General features: G+C 41.2%; 1 protein-coding gene across 3 annotated transcripts in view; it reads left to right on the forward strand.

Annotated features, from left to right (window-relative positions):
• syt7b (synaptotagmin VIIb) overlaps window positions 1-21,387 on the forward strand; it is a 96,071-nt gene that overhangs the window by 59,275 nt on the left and 15,409 nt on the right. The window contains exons 5-7 of one of the 3 annotated variants that reach the window (XM_034581629.1): window positions 740-937; window positions 6,170-6,520; window positions 11,507-11,629. In XM_034581629.1, the coding sequence (XP_034437520.1) occupies window positions 740-937; window positions 6,170-6,520; window positions 11,507-11,629 (672 nt within the window). The remainder of the gene's footprint in view (window positions 1-739; window positions 938-6,169; window positions 6,521-11,506; window positions 11,630-21,387) is intronic. The other 2 variants (XM_034581632.1, XM_034581630.1) reach the window with 2 other exon arrangements.

Here is a 21,387-nt window from a genome sequence, read left to right on the forward strand (position 1 = left end):
GGAATAATTATGCTTTTAGGCGCAGAGGGCTTTTTAAAATGTTTATCACCTTTCAAACTAAGAGGGAATTTGAAGTGTTTTACATGAGGGGAGGAAATGCATTGGAAAATAGATTAAAAAACAATTAGAATCAAACTAAATGATTAAATCCAAAGGAGTAAAGCAGAGTATTAGAATACAGAATAATCATTCGTCAGAGTTGTACGACAGTGGGCAACATAGTCAGGAAATATCTCAATGAGAAATCATTCATTTTACTGTCAGCCCACGTTTACTGTCTAATTGTTGTTGAAGCCGTTGTCCTGGTGTGCAGCTGTGTGTTGTGTGATTTGTCCTCACTCAGTGGAAGGTCTCTGTACTGAAGTCGACGTTCTGTCTTAAGTCATCTCTGGGCCTACATTGGTTTTTTGCAGTCTTGACTGTTGTACTTTGGAAAATGTGTTTTGTCTCAGTCTCAGAACTTTTCACTGCTTATTTCACTGACTGTCAGGAACTATTCCATCAAGTTGTTGTTGTCTGCTGGACACTTGTGGCTGGACTATGTTTCCCTCAAGTGTCTTTCTCACCAGTTTGAAGAACTTTACTAATGATACTTTTGCTCTCCGGTTCTGTACGTCTGTACGTCTGTCTCTCGTCTCTTCCTCTCGCTCTCTCTTCTTTGTATCCTCTCTTGGTTCTCTCTTCTTGTCTGTCCGTCCCGTGTTTCTTTGTCTACGATCCACCCCACCGTTCCTCCCAGTGGGGCCGCGGATAAGGGTGGGCAGGGCGGTGCTGGACCCTCACTGGGGGCCAGCGACAGTGGGGGTGCTTGCTCTGGGACTGGGGCGGGGCCCAGTCGCAGTGACAGCGTTCGAAGCATGGTGACGGGGGGCAGCAAGGCCGGGCCCTGGCAGACGATCCAGAGCCACATGCATGCCGGAGGCCTGCGGTTTAGCAAGTGAGTGGCGCATGGTGACAGGGGGCACGCATGAGGGGCTACAGTGGGCACAACTACAGCATGGTGTGGAAATCGAGGAAGAGTGTGGGTTTGTTAAAAAATCATGAGTGGCACTGTTGCATGTTGCTCTTAAAACATGGAGCTTCAGTTGTTTTGACACGTGCAGACGAAGATGCTGTAAAAAAAGGGCTGAAGTCTGCAGAGACTACCTGTGATGCATAAGTAACCCCTAAAGTCTCTTGACTTTCTCGCTCATAAACAAATAACACTTTTATGTCAGCTGCCAAATATTCACCAGCGACAAAGTGCATCCAGACAATGTTCCTCAGCAAGCTGCAATTTACTCAAGGATGTGGCAGTTTTGAGACTTTCAAAAGAAACAGATGCTCCCAGAAGATCTTCAAAAAATAGCTTGTTTATTCATCTGAAGTAACCGCTTTTAATCTCCGACTGGGTTGTTGCATAAACAGCAGGAGAGAATCTTTATTAGGCCGGTGATGCCTAAGACAGCCTTTCCTGCAACATGGCTGAATGCAGTGTAATTTGAACCAAAGCTCGCTTTGTACCAACATCTGGAAACAGTTGAGACGGTGCTTTGTTTTAGCAATTAGCTTAGACAACAGCCTGTCTCACTGCAGGTAGCAAATCACAAAGACTTTCTGTTGGGTTTTAATGATATTCAGGGAGATCAGCTGACAGTGTAATTGATAATAAACATTATGTGACATAACCAAAGAAAAATTAATAACCTAGATTAAGTATTGCCGAGATTTGTCAAGACAACCACAGTGGTTCTCAAACTTCAGCATGTCAAGGACCTCTATGCTGAAACAGATTATACCATGGGCCACCACTTATAATATTACTACTACTACTAATATTAATAATAAAAACTTCATTTTTATAGCAGTTTTCTTAGCAGTAACACCAAGAAGAAAAACTAATTTAAAACCAGACAGGGGAGTTGACTCAAAGGAAACTGACCACATAAGCGACAAAGCAGTCAAAATAAATAAAACGTTCAAAAGGTTTCAAAAAGACTTCAGTGGGCAGAGAATTTGAAAGTGTTGGGGTCTGAAGAGCAAAGGCTCAGTCTCCCTTTGTGACCAACTGTGACAAGATGTTTGCTTTTAGACGTTTTGTTGCAGGACGTGCATGAAATTCAGAACCGAAATAGTCTTCATTCTGACAGTGTGTTACCTATGGAGGAAATTACAGTGAAAATAAATCATTTCCTCTTTTGAATCGAATCCCCTGAAGGACCCACTTTGAGAACCTCTGCTATATGTAGTAGACCCTTCATTTACATAATGCAGGTAGATTAAAACTTGATTGTGTGATATTTTTTTTCCAATTAACCCAAATGACAATATCTATTTGTGACCCCCTCGTCCTTGGTTTATCACAGAGTGCAATTCTAATGAGTTATGGTCAGCACTCAGCCTCTGTAATTTGAATAATTTGTTGTCGGCCTGAAAAGGTGAAAGTGTCAAGTGTTTTCACAAAGAAAATAGCAGTGATTATAGTTGAGCTGACAAAATCAGCAGTTTAGTGTAGCACACACAGATGTAGATATAACCCAGAGAGTTTAGACCAGTTCTTATCATGAAAACTGATCCCAGGACAGGGTTAACACAAGCTGATGGTAACAGCCTTACCACAGTAAAAGCCTGATGTAAGGTCAGAGACTAGACGCTACTATCAATTCAATAAATGCGCTTTATTCAAATATAATCTGTCCCATATGAGTAAGATGTGGAAAAGCTAAAACAAAATCTTGGCCGCTGAGAGCTTCATGTTTTTGGGAGGCTAATGAATATATGATCTCACTGTATGTAAATTGAGGCCCAGATAATCAGCCTGTTGTACCATAATTCATAAACTGTTCATTCATTAAAGTCAGAACAAAATACAGCTGAATAGATTGATTAAAAAGTTTAGCCTGAGGCTCGCAGTCAAAGTCACTCTAGTATTCTTTCATGGTTATAGCCAACTTTGTATTTATAAGACTGTGTCTTTGTTAGGATCAAAACAGATTATTCTCGATTGGAGTGTACACGTTATAAACTGCTTCCACACATAGAGAATGAATTAGTTTTCATTTTGAGTAAACGATGCAGTGTGTTGTTTTTTTTAACAATATGTGCTTTATTTATAGACATTCAGTGGAATATATAAACTTAAACTTAATTTTGAGTTCTCCTGTTTTATTATTCTTCACTCCTGTCACTCTTCAGTTTTGCTCCCTTTTCAAATCTGCCTGAATTTCCATTTCTCCTCTGGAATTGGTTTCTATTTTGGGCCATTTACTTCTCCCCCTCTCTGTCTTTACCCCCCCCCCCCCCCCCCCCCCCCCCCCCCCCCCCCTCTCTCTCTCTCTCAATTTTCCTTAATTATGAAATCATTCAAGGTTTATAGTCATTTTAATTGACTTTCAAGCAAGAAGAAATATGAACATAGCTTCTTAATCAGTCATAGGCAACAGAATATAAATATAGCTCACGCTCGGGGCACATGACTGAATGACTGGTGCCAGGCTGTGCAGACAGTAGATACAGACGGCAGTAGAGATGTACAGTACCTGAAAACGCATGTAGATGCAGCCATCGAGGAAATCGCTGTGAGAAAAGGACTCTGGGTCGGAGAACCTTTGAATTTTTGAAACTCGTTAATTCTTTGCCAAATTTATGACACTGAACAGACCGGCAAAATGTATTAGGACATGAAGTGGCTCCCAGATGTCTGGCTGCATGCCACCATGAGTCCAGCCAGATGTATTGAATTTATTATGATATCAGTTACGGTAACGTATTTGTGTTGATGTGTAATGTCTATGTGAACCAACAGACCTTTTATTTATCCTTTAAATTTATACCTGACTGAATATTTTGGTTCTTTGTATGATGTTGTTACACTTCTATATATTTTATTTCACCTCACCAGAGCTCATGGCTCACAAGTCTCAAGAGATTTCACCAGAGGAATAATACAGCAGGTGAAGAGAGCATTTGTATACTAATGACAGGATTGTCATATATACTGTATCTTTTAAAGTTAAATCCCAGATAAAAATATATTTCAAATATAAAATGATTGCCATTTAAAGACTTCCAACTACATAGTGGTAACACACCTATTACACCTAATCGTAAAAATATGAATAGGTGTAATTGGCTTTATGTATTTTAATTAACTGACAGTGTGTAAACATGACACCTGACAGACAGGCTAATTTTCACCCCCTTTCTACTCTGCGGCATCTTAAAAAACAAACACTGCAACACACTGGTCACCTGACCACCACAGTGTTTAACTGAAATCACCACAGATACCTTATTTTTATATCAAATTATCAATCAAGTGCTGGGCCTGCAGGGCTGACAGGGTGAGTATTGCCCAAAAAACAAGTTTTAAAAACAGACCTCTTCTCACAAGGAGGCTCTGACACGGACACAACATCTTGTTATAACCCGTCTGCCTGGCTGGATTATTTATTTGGTTGGCTCTGCTGTACACATGATAACAATATTCAGTTGAGCTCCTGGTTTTGTTTTTGGGTCCAATTTAACTGTATCTGCAGCACAGCTGAGAACACAAAGCGAGATGGGGGGGTGTGGTCAACCATGCAGGTTTTTTCTGCTTGAGATGCTGGTGCTGGTGTGGACTGTGGCTCGGGTCACATTTTTGTGTCCGAACCCATCCCGGGCCCAATGCAGTTAATGGAAGCTGCACTCAGTTGGTGTTACTCTGTCCGTAATACACATGGTTATTGTTTGTTCACCAATTATTTGCAGTGTCAAAAATCTGCCTTGCCAACGTGATCGACCCAACCTGAACCCACATGGCATTTCAAAAAATGTGTCCAATTCTGGGCTGGCCCCTCAGGTCCCAATTGGGCTTGGGTTGGGTATCCACTCTATGGTCATGCTACATCTAGTGGTAGTAAATTTCATGATATAACTTTCTCTAGTTTTTATGAACAAGGAGCCTAATCGTAGTTCTTGGACTTCTACTCTTCTGTTGTCTATGCAGAATATAAAGGAAACATTAATTGGCAACCTTTACACTTTGAAACAAAACAAAAACGAAAAGAAATATGTTATTTCACATTATTTGTAGAGTTTAGTTAACATTCTCATCAAAGCCTATCCTCAGGAAAGATTGCTAATGGCGTGCACTCTGTTAGTATGTGTGCATGTATGAGAGAACGCCTGCATGAGTGCATGAATATTAGCGCTTTCTTTTATTTACAGCTTTACTCTGCTGCTCAGGGGGCACGTCTCCTCGCTCTCCAGCAGAGTTAGAGCCAAGTTAATATTGAGGAGAGCTGCGAACACAACTCAGGCCCCCGGCAGTAAATCCTCCCTCACAGCATTAGCTCCAGACAGAGCTGTTCAGCACAAGCTTACAGTCATCAGGCAGGCCAGTGATTGAGGGGAGGATAAGGGGTGAAGCACTATTACATGATTGTAAGAGTAGCAGACCGGTAATTAGGGAGCAGACTTACAGAACAGTGATTTGAGGTGGTGTGGAGATAGATTGATGGGAGGGCCGAGGGTGAAGAAAAGATGAATGGACAGAGGAGATGGACAGAAGTGATGGAGAGCAGCAGAGCTCAGAAGCACAAAGGTAGAGGGGAGAGCGGCGAGGGGAAAACAGCAGGAGCAGATAGGACCTTGGAGACGGACTGGTGGACGTAAAAGGCAACAAGGCAAGAAGGTAGAAGTAGGTCAGGGCTAATTAGGGAGAGAAGTCACGTACAGAAACAATCTAGAGCAGATTAAAATGAAGCCATAGCAACGCTTAACCTCAGTTTCAGGTTTGGTTTTACTGCTGTTTGAAAGAATAATTGATTGTTTACACATTACACGCTTGCCCATCCATATACTCATAACCTGGCATAATCTCCAAATCCTAAACAATTGCTTTCAAACAGATGTTCCACAGTTATCTAGAGCTTTTTGACAACTCTGTTCTTCTTTCTTTTCTTTCTTTCACTTTCACTTTGTTTGTTTTGGATGCAAACACTATTTTCACACCTTTTAAGCTTTTCTTTCTTGCTATTTTTCAATATCAATATTGTCATGTGTGACCAAGTTTTTCATACTTTCATTCTTTCTAAATGCTTGCTACACCTCCTGCCCTGTCCCGTATCACTCAGGTTATCTCTAACTCTGATTTCTGCCTTGTTGTGTCCACCTCTTTGTCCGTTGCTCCCGTGTGTCTGCTCAGTTTCGGGGATGCCTCCCTCTCATCTGCGTCCACCTTGGAGCACATCCCGTCCTCGGCCGTGGCACGCCCTCGGCCCCTCGTCCGGCAGCAGAGCCTCCAACAGCCCCTCACTCACCACCCCCCTCCGGGTCCCAACGACCCCCCAGTCACATCACAGAGCCTGGGCCAGCTTCACACGGGCCCAGGCGGCGGAGGCCACCGTGGGGGCCCGCGGGGGGTCCGGGGGAGTCCGGCTGGAGCCTCCCGGCACAGAGGAGGAGGAGGGGCAGGCCGGTCAAGGTCCAATCCAGGCAGCTGGGATCACATGATGGAGCAGATCCGGAACAGAGGGCTGGACGTCAAGTCGTTCTTGTAAGTGTCATGACGTTTTCTACTCTGTGAAATGAAAATGAAGCTTGACAGTTGACAGACCAAACTGTAGTGACTGTTGCTTTTATATCGTAAAGTCTGAAATACATATGGACAATGTATGTTGCATTGCGGACTTTATTTTGAGGTTTCTAGGGTCGACACAGCTCACTTGCCAACCTGCTGCATGCAAACATTCCTGCACTAAAGCCTACTCTCATTTTTGTATGAAACAGTTTTTAAGAGGTGTTGATTCAGCTCAGTTGCCATTTTGGAGGCTGTGCTGTAGTTTGGGTGTTCGCTTTATATACTCACATGGATAAAACTACTCTTTATTACATTGTTGTCGCTGTAATGTCAATCTTTTAAGAACTACAGTAACGTCAGGCTAATGGTAGCTATCCAATGATAAGACACAGCAAGCTAACATTAGACAATTCTGATTGTACATACATTGTACATACGCTGTACATACATCTTTTACACATTGACTGTGCCAAGTTCAAAGCCCATCAACTGGCTTGTACGCTAATTCAACAGAAAGAAGTGATTTTCATCTAAGGGAGTTTATGCTAACATTGCGTTGCGTTTTTATTTTGCTGCGGTAACATTAGCTATAGCAAGTGTGCAGCCATGTGTACGAGTTGAGAGGGATTCCGCAACATACTTGTCTTTTTAAACAAGTTATTTTTGTGCAACGTTAGCTAAGGTTAGCTAAGCATTAGCTCCCTGAGTATTTTAATATTATCCTCGGCTCACCGTTCAAATATTGAACAAATTTGGATGTTCTGTTTTTAGTCTGTATTTTACAACCACATGTACTGCGATTTGTTTTTTGGTGAGCACCTCATAGTTTTTGTATGCGAATGATATTATCTTTGTTATATTCTTTCCCACTTAATAACATTGTCGTTGATGTGGGGATTGTGAGGAATGAGGTGTTGACTTGCTAATATAATGACTGGTGTGAACATTTTCTGATTCAGGAAACAATTCTTTACACATTTTTTTGGTCCATTTCAATCTTTATGATTGATGTAAGGTTTTTTATTATTTTTGAGACAACAGGCTTGTGTCCAAGTCAAGTCACAAGGCATCGGTGTAAATGCCTAAGTGAAGTTGCAAGACTTTTTGCATTTTGTTGAGTCTTAAGTCATCAGATAGAGTCCACAGCTCTGATTTAAAGTTACTGATGACTAAACTGTGACATCTTATGTTGTGAAGTGAAAATACAAAGTGGTATGAAATTGTTCTTGTGTAGTTCAATTACCTCAAAATTGTTCTTTGAAACTCTCTTGATAATTTAGTTTTTCCATTATAGACTGATAAATATTACAAAAATGAAACACCTTAAACCTTCAAAAGAAATGTTCTTTCACCCGACAGTTACCAAGGTCATCATAGTTGTTTTCGGATTCATTCAGTAGTGAACAGATTGTTTGAGGTACAGAGCACAGAGAGCTCTCTTCCTCCATTTGACTTGAATGATAGATTACAGATTATGTGCTCTACAAAGCAGCCTCACGTAAACGCCCATTTCCCTCCTGACCATGAGCACAGACACTCACACACACCCACACACAGCTATACGCTCCTGTACTTTTTGCACGTCTTCCCCTTTAATAGTGTCTCGAGGCCAGTGACATCGCTGCCTATGTGAATCACCATTCAAAGAAGGCTGGGCACATGTATATATATATATATATGGAGGTGGCATCAACCATTGTCAACTGTTCTCGTGAATCTCACAGGACCAAACACGTCAGTTGTGGACCCTGGAGGGGCCGACACTGTGGGCAGGGGGGATATTGTGCATTTGAAATCAGATCAATGGGGTATGAACAACCAAATGCAGCAGTTCTACCTTCCACGTGTTACACCACATGGCTACTGAGCCACCACACTGTATATTTCAAACGAACAGAGCTGGTGTAGGGTAATGATTTCAGCAACCTCCATCTTTTGTGGTCAAAGATACAAATCCATTCACCTGATCGATGAGCCTCATGTTGGTGGTGTTTACACGTCCCCTGTGGGTCACTTTCGCTAAAGAGCTAACGTGTTCAGCTTGTTTTTCGATTTTGTTCAGCACTACAGAAATAACATGCAGGCTGGGGAAATAGAGGAAATGTGCAGATACAATTTTTCCCTTCCAGATACTGACTACGATATATGGACTTTGCGTATCAGTCAATACGATCCCCAATTCCATACCTGAAAAAATTGTAGCTTATTATATATTATAGAGCTAATTTTGACAGCTGCATGCTACTAACCCTTTATGGAAGTCATGATTGCTATGATTGTTGTTTGACTTATTTCTTCTATTTAACTGGCAACAGTACTGCCACTCCTTGAAACTGAAGTCTTGCAGTTGCTATGGTTCAGAACTATTTTGGTCAGTTGTATGACATTGAGTAATGAAGGAGAAATGGATGAAACTTAGAAATACCATGCTTTAATAAACAGATGACAAAAATTTATTTGAACCTTTTAATCCAATGGAAGTTTGTTCATGTTTGTGCCCAATTAGTCATCAGGATAGATGGATTTAATTTTTCACATTCAATTTAGATTACTGTTTCATATTGCAAGTTTATAACAATCTCTGTGATACATTAGGATCCACCTCTCATCACCTTGTGAAACTGACTTTCCAGTCACGGCAAAATAAAAGTGAAAAACCAAGCAAAACCTCCTTTCATAATGAAATATTTAGGTTTTAAAGGATGTAAGAGGAAAAATCAGGTTGCAATAGCTCTTTGAGAAATTACTGTGGCAACGAGGATACAGAAAGGTTGTCCTTGGAGCAGCGTGCAGTGTTAGAAGCTGAGGTGGAAAAGGACTCAGCAGAGCCAGAGAAAAAACATATGAGAAGCAAGAATTATGTGCAACATGTGTCTGTATGTGGGTTGTTATTTTGAGACTTTGAATTTCAAGGTTGGTTGTGGGCAAATGTTTGCCCACAACCAAAATGTTTGTTTGGCCTATTGAATTCTCGGTGCTTTAGTGAGATGTAATTTACTTCAGGCACGTTTGGAGGAAGAATACCGGCTGTATATTTATTATATTTTTTTGTTGCAGGTTTTTTTTCATGGCCTCTTCCATTTTCGTGGATTTCCTTCACTTTTTCTTCAAATTTTTTCTGCATGTCATCTCAATTACCTCTTATTTTCTCTCTCAAACGATTCATACCCTTCTTTGAGGCTTTTGCTTATATATTTATACACTTTTTCTTTTCTGTGGCCCAGATAATGTATGATGATAAAGCCATTGAGACAATAGTGATCCTCTACCTCTCTGCTAATGATGCTCATTTTATTTAAAAACATTTAATGACCACCATTTCTGGAGTGGATAAAAAAAACCCTCATAAGACATTGAATGCTCCCTAGTGCTTGAAAAAGCTCACACTCCTTACTGATGCATTGTTTAACCTCATATATTTGATGATGAATTGTGAGCAAAAGCACCGTATGGATTTTTATGAACGGTTATATATAATAGGGTCACAGATGATGAATATCCCTTGTATTTTAATTTGACACGATGAAACAATAAATATTAGAGGTGCATGTATTCTAATATGATCCATGCGACATCAGGTCAGCGTTAAGTAGCCGAAGAGAGAATTAATTCAGCGTTCGTCAAATAAACTGACACCAAAGCCATTGCTCTCTCCATGCACTCATGCTAATGGTACAGCATAAAGTACATTAAGTAATCATAGGCACTACTCATTATCCAAAGCCTGCCTGAGAATAAGAATATGTACTAATTCAATTGGATGGCTTTTAATGGCACACTCTCAACCTTGCAGAATGGAAAAGAAAAACAACAGCACAGATCCTTTTCCTCACTTCTAATGTAGTCTAATTTACTAAGATAATAAATGATGAAAAAAAAGTCAGATGGCTGAGGATTGTGCTTTAGTTATTTGTGTAAGGGAGATAACTGGTTGTGGAAATGGCAGATTATGTTGTCTGATATATGAATGTAACTGTAGACTAAGACAAAACTGCAATACGTATAATATAATGCCCTAACACTTACTTGCTGGTTACCTTTAACATCTTTAATTATGCTATTGTTGAAATATGCGCATCAGAGGTCAGTGCCAGTCCTCATGCCACAACTGAAAGTAGAATAGCCCCAATAGTCCCCTTATGAAACCACATTTAAATTCACAACACTCATAAATATCAGTCCCGTAAACACGTCGGATTTTTGTCATCAAGATTCATGAATTATTCTCCGGGAGAAATCAAAGAGATCTTGCAGACAAAAGTCCTGGATCCATCTTCTGATCCAGATCCAGACCAAATTGTGTGTGTTGCTCCCTGGACCATGCCCCATCCCTCCACAAGATTTAGTGGAAACCGAGTAATTTTAGTATAATCCTGCAAACTAACAAAAAATGCAGATGTAAATATAACCTCTCGGCAGCGGTTATTACTGAGCGAGAAAGCAAAACTGCCACAAAGATGCATTGTACAATGAAATGCAAAATCATATACGGATGTAGGTTAATGATTAAAGCTTTTATGTTTTTTTTCTCCATATAAATAAATACACAATAAACCAACAAAATCCTGTGTTTTCCCCTGTTTGGAAAATGATAATGCTCAGTGATGTTAAATCAGCTGTGAGAAACAAAGAGTGATGAGTAGAGATGCATGTATTGAAGTGTTGCTGGAGTGTTAGATGAATGAAGTCTGTGTTGTGTTCTCACTCCACAGCACAGTGGTGTGGTTGAGATTCGCTGCAATGTAAAGTACAGACTGAGCATTTGTTAAAGTGAAATAGTGTCCTCACAACAGTCTACCGCCTCTCTCCCCCTCTCTCTTTGTACATGAAATGAATGTGTGCCGCCTGTGTTTGTGTCACTGCCTTCTGTTGTGTTGTTTTTGTGTGTATGCTTGAGTATTTGTGTACCTATTTGTCTACATACCTGTGTGGTGTCTGTGTTGTGTTTGTCTTTGTGTCCAGCGAGGGGAAGATGGTTGTTCTGTCTCTAGCTATCGGGCTGGCTGAACAGGATGACTTTGCCAACCTCCCAGATCTACAGGAAGCGCCAGACAGCAAAGAAAATGAAACCACACCAGAAAAGAGGTAACGAGAGAAACGGAGAGAAGAATAATGGAGGGAGTGTGATTAGTGAGGAGCAAAAACAAAACAAGTGGCTGCTTGCCGGGGCTGTTTATCTCTGTGAGCATAGAGTGTACATAAAGATGAACGACATGGCAGCTCCCAAACGTGAAGCCAAAGTGTCTCGATCACCACCTGGTGGCTTGCTGCAGTACAGGTCCTAAACCCAGCTTCCTCCATGTTAGTTAATGGGGGCTGGACCACAATAAAAAGTCAAAGTACACAGGTCAAATGCATTTCTCTCAAAGATATTGTATGTTCAAGTGCTCAGTTTTAATGGTAGGATTGGTTTTAATTAGTTGCTTTAAAAATGAGGTGAAAGGTCATGATTGACAGCTGAGACTTACTTGTGAATGTGGAGCGTGTGTATCGATGGGATCTCGCTACTGAGACTCTGTCTCCAAAACACTACTGTGCAGACTCCAAATGCGCAAGATGGCTGCGTTCGTATCCAAGATATTTTGGCTTCATTTCTTGATACTGGGAGGAAGTGTCGTCCATCTTTAGAATGTCTTTGTGTGTGACCAACCAACAAAAAAAGGGAAAATAGGCTAGTAGCTTAATTTTTTTTATTCAACTTAAAGGACTATCACAAAAAGGTAAAACAGACAGGACCGGCTGCAGTTTGAATACCCTTGTATAATTTAAGAGGTCATTAGCTAACTCCATCCACTGTTTGCATACACTTCTTGGCAATTTTTGAACAAATCTGACCTCTTCCTCAGACATTAATAATTATTGATGACATGTGATAAGATATTTCACTCACATTAATATCAAATGACTTGATACTAGGGCTGTAGCCAAGAATTAGAATACTGATGTCAAGAGGCCAGATTTTAAAGGGCAACCCTGTCCTACTTACTAGTTAACAGTTTGGTGTTCTGAAGCCTTCTCTGCCACCATATGTGATCGACTGTTCATGTAATTATTTATTTAAAAGATATATAATAAATACATAATACAGATGACATGACATCACACTAAGAGTTATATCAGTTTAGTTTCCCAATCTCTCCACCAATCTGTTGTTCTATGATTTACACTAAACTAAAAACTCAGACTCAGTATTTTTTTTTCCTTCTGTCTGATTTCCTCTTCCTGTCATTATATGTTTTCTCCAATTTTTCTCTCCAGCTTTACATTTTCGGTCCCTCTCTCCCATATTTCGTGTCTTCTCCACCCAGATCTTTGTAAATCTGCTCCTCTGCAGTTCTTCGCTAGAGCTTTGATCTTTGAGTCGTAGGCAGAGAAAAAAGGGCACCCTCATTATTTAGAAGTAAAGTTCCTCGCATGAAACACTTGTCTAAAAATATGCTAACCTCTCATCCACCAGTGATCTCACAGCGGCTTTCAGAGACGAACACAGTCTCTCAGCTGGTGAACAAATGACTGAACATGCTGCCCTCTTATCAACGTCCGACTGACTGAGGGATAAAGTGTTTAACCCGCTGTTTTGACACTGCTGGGCTGAGCATTAACCTGGTCCCACATAATCCTACATACATTTGTGTAGGATTCTTTCAGAAATGCTTCTTTTTTTAAATTTCAAGAAAATAGAAGATTGTCTCAAAACCTCCCTGCAGTTGCCTCAGAGTGTGCTGTTCTAAGTAGGTCATCTGTGAATTCGTGGTCGATGAAAAATAGCTCTCTTGGAAGAAAAAGACATAATAAATTTGTCTTCTTTATGTTGTTCTTGCAGCTATTATGATCCTTTTTTATGCTTTTAAAATGTAATTAAAAAAACGTCTAGGGTTCAGTCAGGGGATGTGGACCAGCTTACCTCTCGTCCCCCCCCATCAACTGCTCTCCCTCTCTCTGTGTGGAGCTTTGTCAGGCACCCAACTCTAATCACAGTCAGCCAGTGAGCCTCTACCCCAAGGGGTCGCGTGGGCCAAGTCGTCTAGTGTCCTTCCTCACCTAATAACAGCTCTCCATCATCATTTCTGTCCATCTCTCTCATCTCTCTGTCTGTATAGTTACCCCGTAAGCTCCTTGTACTCGTCTCCCGCCTTGCTCCCGGCTGTTTTCATGGAGCCCAATAGACTGAGAACAATGGAACAGAATGATCCCGGCAAGAATATATGTGACAAGACAAGATGCTGTCAGACAGTGGGAGAGACACAGAAGAAAGAGTGGGAAACCTTTGCTCTTAGATTTCTAGAGAAATATGCTACAAGATAAAAATAGAACATCCCATAGAGATCTCAGATTCTCTTGGTTTATTAATGAAATCAAATACAGCTCGCAGCACAAATATCTACAAAGACCAAATCTGGAGAAAAGGGGAAAGAATAGGATGAGAACAAAAGCTGTGTGCACTGTGTATTAGGTCAGATCTATATTTGTTCAGACAATCCTTCTAAATATGGACAGTAAACAAGCAGACCAAGTAGCACCCTGTCCCCGTTCAACAGCGTTTATATATTTCACATTTCAAATGAATGGTTTCAATAACCTTTTTGGACACTTGGGGGCAGCACAACAAACTCAAAACATAACATTTGCATCCTTATGGTAAACATGTTGCAAACATTTGCCTATTAACACAACCGCATATAAACTTTGGCATTTATTTAGTGCTGCGTTTGTGTCTGAAGAATGTAAGTCTAACATTCACCTCCTTTTTAGCTCTGTTTTGGTCTCCACCAGCTCCTGAGGATAATATAGCCGTTTTCAGACATGAACTAGAGAAGATAGTTGGGTCCGGATGTTTTCTGGTCTTTCTCATTTAAAGTGGCATCTGTTTAGAGCGTGCAGGAGTCAGGACATAACACATAAAGTCTGCTGTGGATATCATGTGTGATTGTTTAGAGCATACCAATACCGTCGACTGCACTTATCACCAAAAAGCTCTCGAATCTTGTCGTCTTTCCAAGTCGAGATTATTTGCGTCTTCTGCTGAATGGCACTTTTCATTTTGAGATAATGTTTTTGTTTTTTTTTATCTGTCATGTGTTAGAAAGAGGATCAACCTGCTCACTCTCTTGCGGTGACATTATCCTGCTACATTCTCATGCTTATGCTCATGGGCTTACTCAGACAGCCCCCATAGTAAAAACTCCAGAGAATTTCCGGAACAACTGACATTTACATTCTAAGGTACGGCCCCTCTGGATAATTTGTAGAAAAATATCTGGAGTTCAGTGCATGTGAAAGCAGCTTATTCCTGTACTGAGCCACCGCATTCACCAGTTTGTCAAATGTGGTTTTGAGCATGTATGTTGGAATAGTTGCTTCTGGAGACAAGGTTGGTGAGAGCAGCGAGACTGAACCAAACTACGAAGTGTGTGTGCTGTAAAACCCAATCATTGAGATAAAAGAGGCGAAACAGCTCTAATGAGATCTGCACAGTTATTTGACATTATGCAGAATCTTTTGATTCATTCTTAATATAAAAATATTGCTGCAGCTTTACTGTGTTTTTAGGATTTAATCAGTAATTCATCTACATTGCAGTGGCTATGTCAGGAATCGTAATGAGGGTAGAAAGGAAACTGATGAGACTGATGAAAGAGAGAAGTTGTATCCCTCATTACATAAACAAAAAGATGTTTGATTTGTGTACTCGTACAGAATACGAGTTTAAAGCAGATGAATCTGTGGTGATATACAGGTAGATACTGTAGCTGTGTAGGGATGCAGGGAGCTGCTCATCAAAGCTTGTAACATGAGGCTCGATCTATTTTTACCTGCTGCCACTCATTTGAAATCTAAGATACTTGCACAGCCAGTTTTATTCAATTACATCTGATTCACATGTGCTGAGGTGGTGGAGATCCAGTAAAACTGCCGCTGAACAAAGTTGCAGAGTTCGATATCGCTAGCGTGTTGTGTTGTGTTGTGTAAGTGCTTTCATGTTTAATCTGTGATTTGGGATACTGCTGCAGCTATAACTCTTGCCTACAAAAGCTGCCTTGTATTTATTACATCCCAGAGATCAAATCCCCTTAAACTCCAATGTTGTGATCACAGTTAATTATATTGTCGTTGAGGGACGCATTTTCTTTCTAGCTGATCTGTTCTCTCCAGACAAAGCCTGTGTTTTATTATTTCTCAGTCTGTTTAACTTGAACGGTCCTTTAACCTCTTACATGGAGATTATTGTTATAAGTCAGGGTCACAGTGGTGGCTTGGACATAATCACCCACCTGCAGATATCTATGATGGAAGCTCCGAAGCTGTTTGTGTTTTTATTATCTCGGAAAGCTGTTGTTTGATAGCAGAGCTGCATCTTAATGAGCTCGGAGATTTGATGCAACAGGAAAATGAATATGAATAAACCCAAAAGAGCTCGCTGGCCCCGGACAACCTCCACTCACAATGTTGAGTTCGTAGAAGCTGCAAAAAAAAAGCAGCTTCTGAAACATCACCGACTGCTTCTATTCAATCCGAGCCAAGAATGTGTTGTGCCCACACAGACTGTCAATGATGGGATGTTCAAATTAAGAGTGGATCACGCTGAAGGTTTCCACTAAAACATAAAGCTGCATATTTGATAATCCTGTTAATTCACAATTAAGAATGACTTGTTATTAACAGATACTGATGTATTTTATCATGATTTAAGCACTGCTGTGGGTCCTGGTGTGGTATTAACATATATTTCGATTCAAAATCTAAACTGTCCAACAGAACACGACATTTGTTGCAGGCTGTCATACAAACAATGGGCGTGTACATCGCTGGCACCCGGCGGCCTCAGTGGGAATCAAACTTCTAATCTTGGCAGCGCTGATGTGACACTGCACTCGCTGAGTTGCACAATGCAGGACTGTACAGTATTAATCAAGCAGGAAGTTGTTGCCACCCTTTATCAGCTGGCATATCCGACTCTTTCAATTGTGCACTTGAGCCAGCAATCAAAGTGAGTCAAGCCTCCTATAATGACTCTCCCGGCACGGCCACTGGTCCCCACGGCAGCCTCTGGAGCCGGCATTGGCCTGGGAGGAAAGATGATTGGAGAGAAAAAGCGATGTAGGTCAGCACAAACGAGGCATCTTTTTAAAAACCCTGTCAGATCTGAGTCTGGAGCTCATTTACCATCTACCGTGGTCTCGTCTCTTGGCTACAGGCAGGGAGCTGATTTAAGGGAGCCCATGAAAGGAAAGTGAAGGGGACGTCATAGAGAAGGTGACAGTGAGAAGCACAAGAAAGAAAAAAAACTGTAGTGTTCTCAAAAGTAATTTAACATATTTGAAAGCGTTTTTATCTCACTACATGTTTACTTAATGCAGGGATTGACACCAACGACTCCCTGTGGATAAATCTGGAGGAAAAGGCAGCAGAAGTCTATTCAAAGAACATCATGCCGGTCGAATACTGCCGACGGCTCCATTAGTTGTATTAGCCTGCGTGTTGAGGCGGGTGGTTGCTGAGTGATTTGTCCCTGTTGGTGGGGAGCGCTGAGTGGGCTGACATCGGAGCCTGAGCCTCATCCATCATGGGACATGGGACCCGTATTGTGTTTCGTGGTCTCCTGGGGCCAGCGTATGATCAGCAAGACCCATGATACAGTATGTTTATGGAGACGCACTTCCCTGCTGGTAACCCTCATTCCTCATGTTCTCATCCGTCCATCCACTTCCCCCTCCCTCCCCCTCTCCCCCATCCCCATCAGTTTCCTCTCTACCCTCAGTGGCCCCTTATTTTCTTCCTCTGTGAGACGTTCTCCTCCGTTCCCTCTCCACCTCTGCCTTCTCGCTCAATCTATTTGCCACGCTTTATTTAATTGCATCTAATAAAGCCATTTTCTGACTTTGCCATGTTGTTATGCCTGTTTGTCTCCTTTCCTTCCTCCTTTTTGCATTCCACCATCTCCTTATTCAGCCACTTCGCTCTTTCCTGAGGGCGTGTGCTGGCAGTGTGACAGGATGATGTCACAGCAGCGCTCCTCTGTTAGTGCAGATGACTGTCAGCTGCGCCAGACGCTGATGAATTTGCTTCATTGCCAAACATCAGAAAAAGGAATGAGATTTCCCTGAGGACCGTTTTCATGTACTGATATAGTAGTATTTTTGCTCACACACCCACCAGCCTTCTGTAACATCCCAGTATCATATTTCAAAGCACTGGTTGCAACTGTTAAGATTTAACTCTTGGCTCAGAATGTGAGGTTTTATTGTTTTACATGCCACAGCTCTGTTTCTAGCTTGTTTATGATAAGGAAGTCAATATTATCTCTATCTAATACTATTTTTCCACGAGGCCAGCTATAAAAATACATGTAATAAGTCTATGTCACTTTATTACTTATATAGTATCCTAAGGTGTTAACTTAGTTATTTTGGCCTGACTTGGAGGGAATGCTAAGTGAGACCGATAGAGGCTGAAACACACAAAAACCCTGATTTATCTTCTCATTTTACTTTTTCTTTTCCAGTGTTTTTCCAGTCATGGAAGTGTTACAGTTTTCTACCACACATAATGTCATAGGGACGATGTCGGGGTGGATGGTGGGTGTTCAAAGCAGAGGACTTTGATTCTGGAGACCTCTGGGCATTTCCATAAAAACAGACTTCAGCCATGGCTGAGGAGGAGTTTAGGTCACAACAACCAGATCTAAAATCTAAAATGTAATAAGGTCTTTTTATTTTGAGACATCGGAGAAGAATGAAACAATGCAGACTTGTAGCAGAGCTGAGACGCTCTGGCTTCTGTATGTGGCAGAGGTCTGAACTTCTTCTAATTCTTCGATCAGCCTCAGGAGAGTTTGGGAAAATGAAGGGTCCCATAATGTGGAATGAGAGTTTTCCATGTCTTTTATGAAACCAGTGCCTGTTCTAAACCTGCCTGTTTGGAATGGGCTGTTTTTTACTAGGCCTGTATAATACTGGTTGCAGCTTTCTTTCTGAAACTGTAAAAGCGACCTGCAGTAATTGAGCCACAAATAGACCTGCTGCTGGAATCAGTCCTCAGAATCCTGAAGCTGCTCAGGAAGAAGAAGCAGAACTGGAGAATCAGTTGTCATTGCCGTTTTCACCAACGCTCTTTTGTCTTGATTGACACCGTCACTTACGTCGATGATTCCCAGCCGCCACTGCCGCAGAGCGCTGGACGCCTGTTTATTCAAAGTTTATTCATATTGAACGTATCAGTGTCCAAATCGCACAAAATTTCACACTGCACAGCCTGTATTCAGGAACTGTGCCTTAAAAGTCTCTCACTTCTCATTTCTTCTCATTATCTCATTCATGTCCCAGGGGAGAAATGCAGCAAGACAATGTGGTCACAAAGAAAAAAAGATCCGGCTATGACACGTGTGTGTAAAAAACAGCAACACTGATTTAAATCCTTGCTGTACAGAAAAGGCGCAAATGACTTTTACATAGACAATACACACTTGACATATGCAAGTGATGATAATGTCTCTGCGTTGTCCCCTGTGGTGTAATGACTCACTTTGTCCAATAACATAAAGGATGGCTTCCACCTCTGTCCAGAGGCCACAAGGTCAAAAGTCAGATCGGTGTGGTGATTTCTCCAGGGACCTTTCCCCAAAGAATGACCGTGTGTGTGTGTGTGTGTGTGTGTGTGTGTGTGTGTGTGTGTGTGTGTGTGTGTGTGTGTGTGTGTGTGTGTGCGTGCGTGCATGCACATTTGTTTTGTTTTAGAGTTGCTCATAATTCATTTCCCTTTGCAGAGTGAGATCAGAGCTTGTTTAATTCTGATGTTCATGACTGTTTTATTAACAGGGAGAAGAAGGTGTCTCCATAGTTTCTCATTTTTGTCTTTGTTGCTTTGAGTATCATGGCTGGAGGTTCATCTGTTCTTTGTTTCAACGAATCAGCCATTTTCAGCAGGAGCTCAGACACACCCACCGGCCCATCGGTGTTATGCTGTGGTGTTTTCACAGGGGGGTTGCAGGAATGTAGGTATGAAGGAAGTCAAAGAGTGTGTTTCAAAGGCTTTCTAAATGTTTGGTCCCTTTGCCCCGTGGGCTTTTTGCTATTTTCAGTATCCGACCCTCTCCGTGGAACTTCCTTGGATTTCACTGCCCACTTTTGAAGGCTCCTGTTACCATGGCTACCCCATGTAAAATACATGATGGTAGTGAGTACAACCTTAAGTGGGAGCACACATTTCAGTAGTCATGGTTACAACAACCTCTAAAGGATGAATTATGTAACTGGTGTTGTGTTTCAGACAAGATAGTGGCTTGCAGGCAGAAATAGGGGCGACTCATATATAGCTACAGATATTTCTCCTTCTGTTTTGGCAAATTCCAAAGTTGATCGCTCCAAGTTTTACTTTCTCATATTGAAAAATGTTAAGTTCATGTCTAGTTTTGTCGCAGAATCCTCAACTGCAGCGGGAAGAATTCAATTGTCTTTTTAGAGACGAATAACTGAAATCCTCCCTCGTCTTTCTCCAGTGTTCCTGCAACATGTCTCATCATTTTCTCCAATCGGATTTCAGGATGTTATCATGTCTGTTTGAGATATTATGCAGCACCAATGCCCCGCTGCAGGCTGTGTGTGTGTGCGTGCATGTGTGCGTGCATGTGTGCGCGAGAGAGGAAGTGGAAGAGTACAAGTGAGTGTATAGTTGACGGTGAGTAAATATGTATATTTGTACGCATGGGTGAACTCACCTCAGTACCACACCCAATTGGTCCATGTCCCCGAGGCCATTGTCGTGTTAACAGTCGTGATTCGAGGACACTCTGAGCAGCAGCAGGTCTTTATTTTCCTCTCGTGTCACCAAACCTTAATCTGCAGTGACTGTGACATGCAGACTCCTCAACTCTACTCGTCTTTCACAAATCTCTTAGGAAAGCTCTACTCATATCAGAGTAGTGCTGTGCTGATGTATCTGTATTAAATGTGTCTGTTTCCCCAAAACAAATTCAGAAATGAGGAAACACTCCAGTGGTGCAAAAAGGGAGAGAGACTAATCCTGTGTTTTGATCATTATAGAGATTTTTTTATTACTGAGGATATGACGGCACTTAACTTTCTTTTTTAAATGGCATTTAAACTAGAAAACTGCTGCACTTTCACACCTGCAAGAGGATTCATGCAGGTGAAAAGAAGAAAAGACAGAAAAACTGAAAACCGTTTGAAATAAAATGAGGAAATTGTTTATGCTAATCAAGATCATTTTAACATTACAAAAAGGTTATCTGGTTCAATATTCTGATACTTTACTATGCTCTTCAGCCAGTTAAATTTCTGAGTTATAGTTAGTAAAATGTACATGTGTTGTAAAGCGAGAGCAGCTGTAAAATTAATGATGCCATATTTTCAGTTGATTTATTCAGTCATCAACCTGAAGTGAGGCATTACATTACATTGATTTGCCTCCTATTACTCTACTAAAAACCTGAGTGCAGGTTTCATTTCCTACTTTTTGACAGATGTCCTCCTCATCTGGTAAACTGCTGATTTGGATGCATATAATCTTGTTAATGTATTTTTTTTTCATCAGTTATTGCTCTTTATGTGTCATCCAGCAACGGAACACTGTCTGTGTGTCTTAGGTTTGATAGAAAGAGAAGATTTAAACTTTTTCCTCCACTTGTTTCCACTTTTACTTGTGCAACTATACTTCATCAAATTCATGCAAATATGACAAAAGTGCTCTGGTTGTCTCAGGGCTTCATTAGACTGGAGGAGACAGAGCTGTGGATTTATTTACAGTCTGGGAAAAAAGCATGCATAATATATGCAGACCTGCATTAACTACAACAGTTTTATACGCACTGTATCAGAGTATTACAT

The sequence above is a fragment of the Hippoglossus hippoglossus genome, chromosome 3, assembly GCF_009819705.1.
Source record: "Hippoglossus hippoglossus isolate fHipHip1 chromosome 3, fHipHip1.pri, whole genome shotgun sequence".
NCBI classification, from domain to species: domain Eukaryota; kingdom Metazoa; phylum Chordata; class Actinopteri; order Pleuronectiformes; family Pleuronectidae; genus Hippoglossus; species Hippoglossus hippoglossus.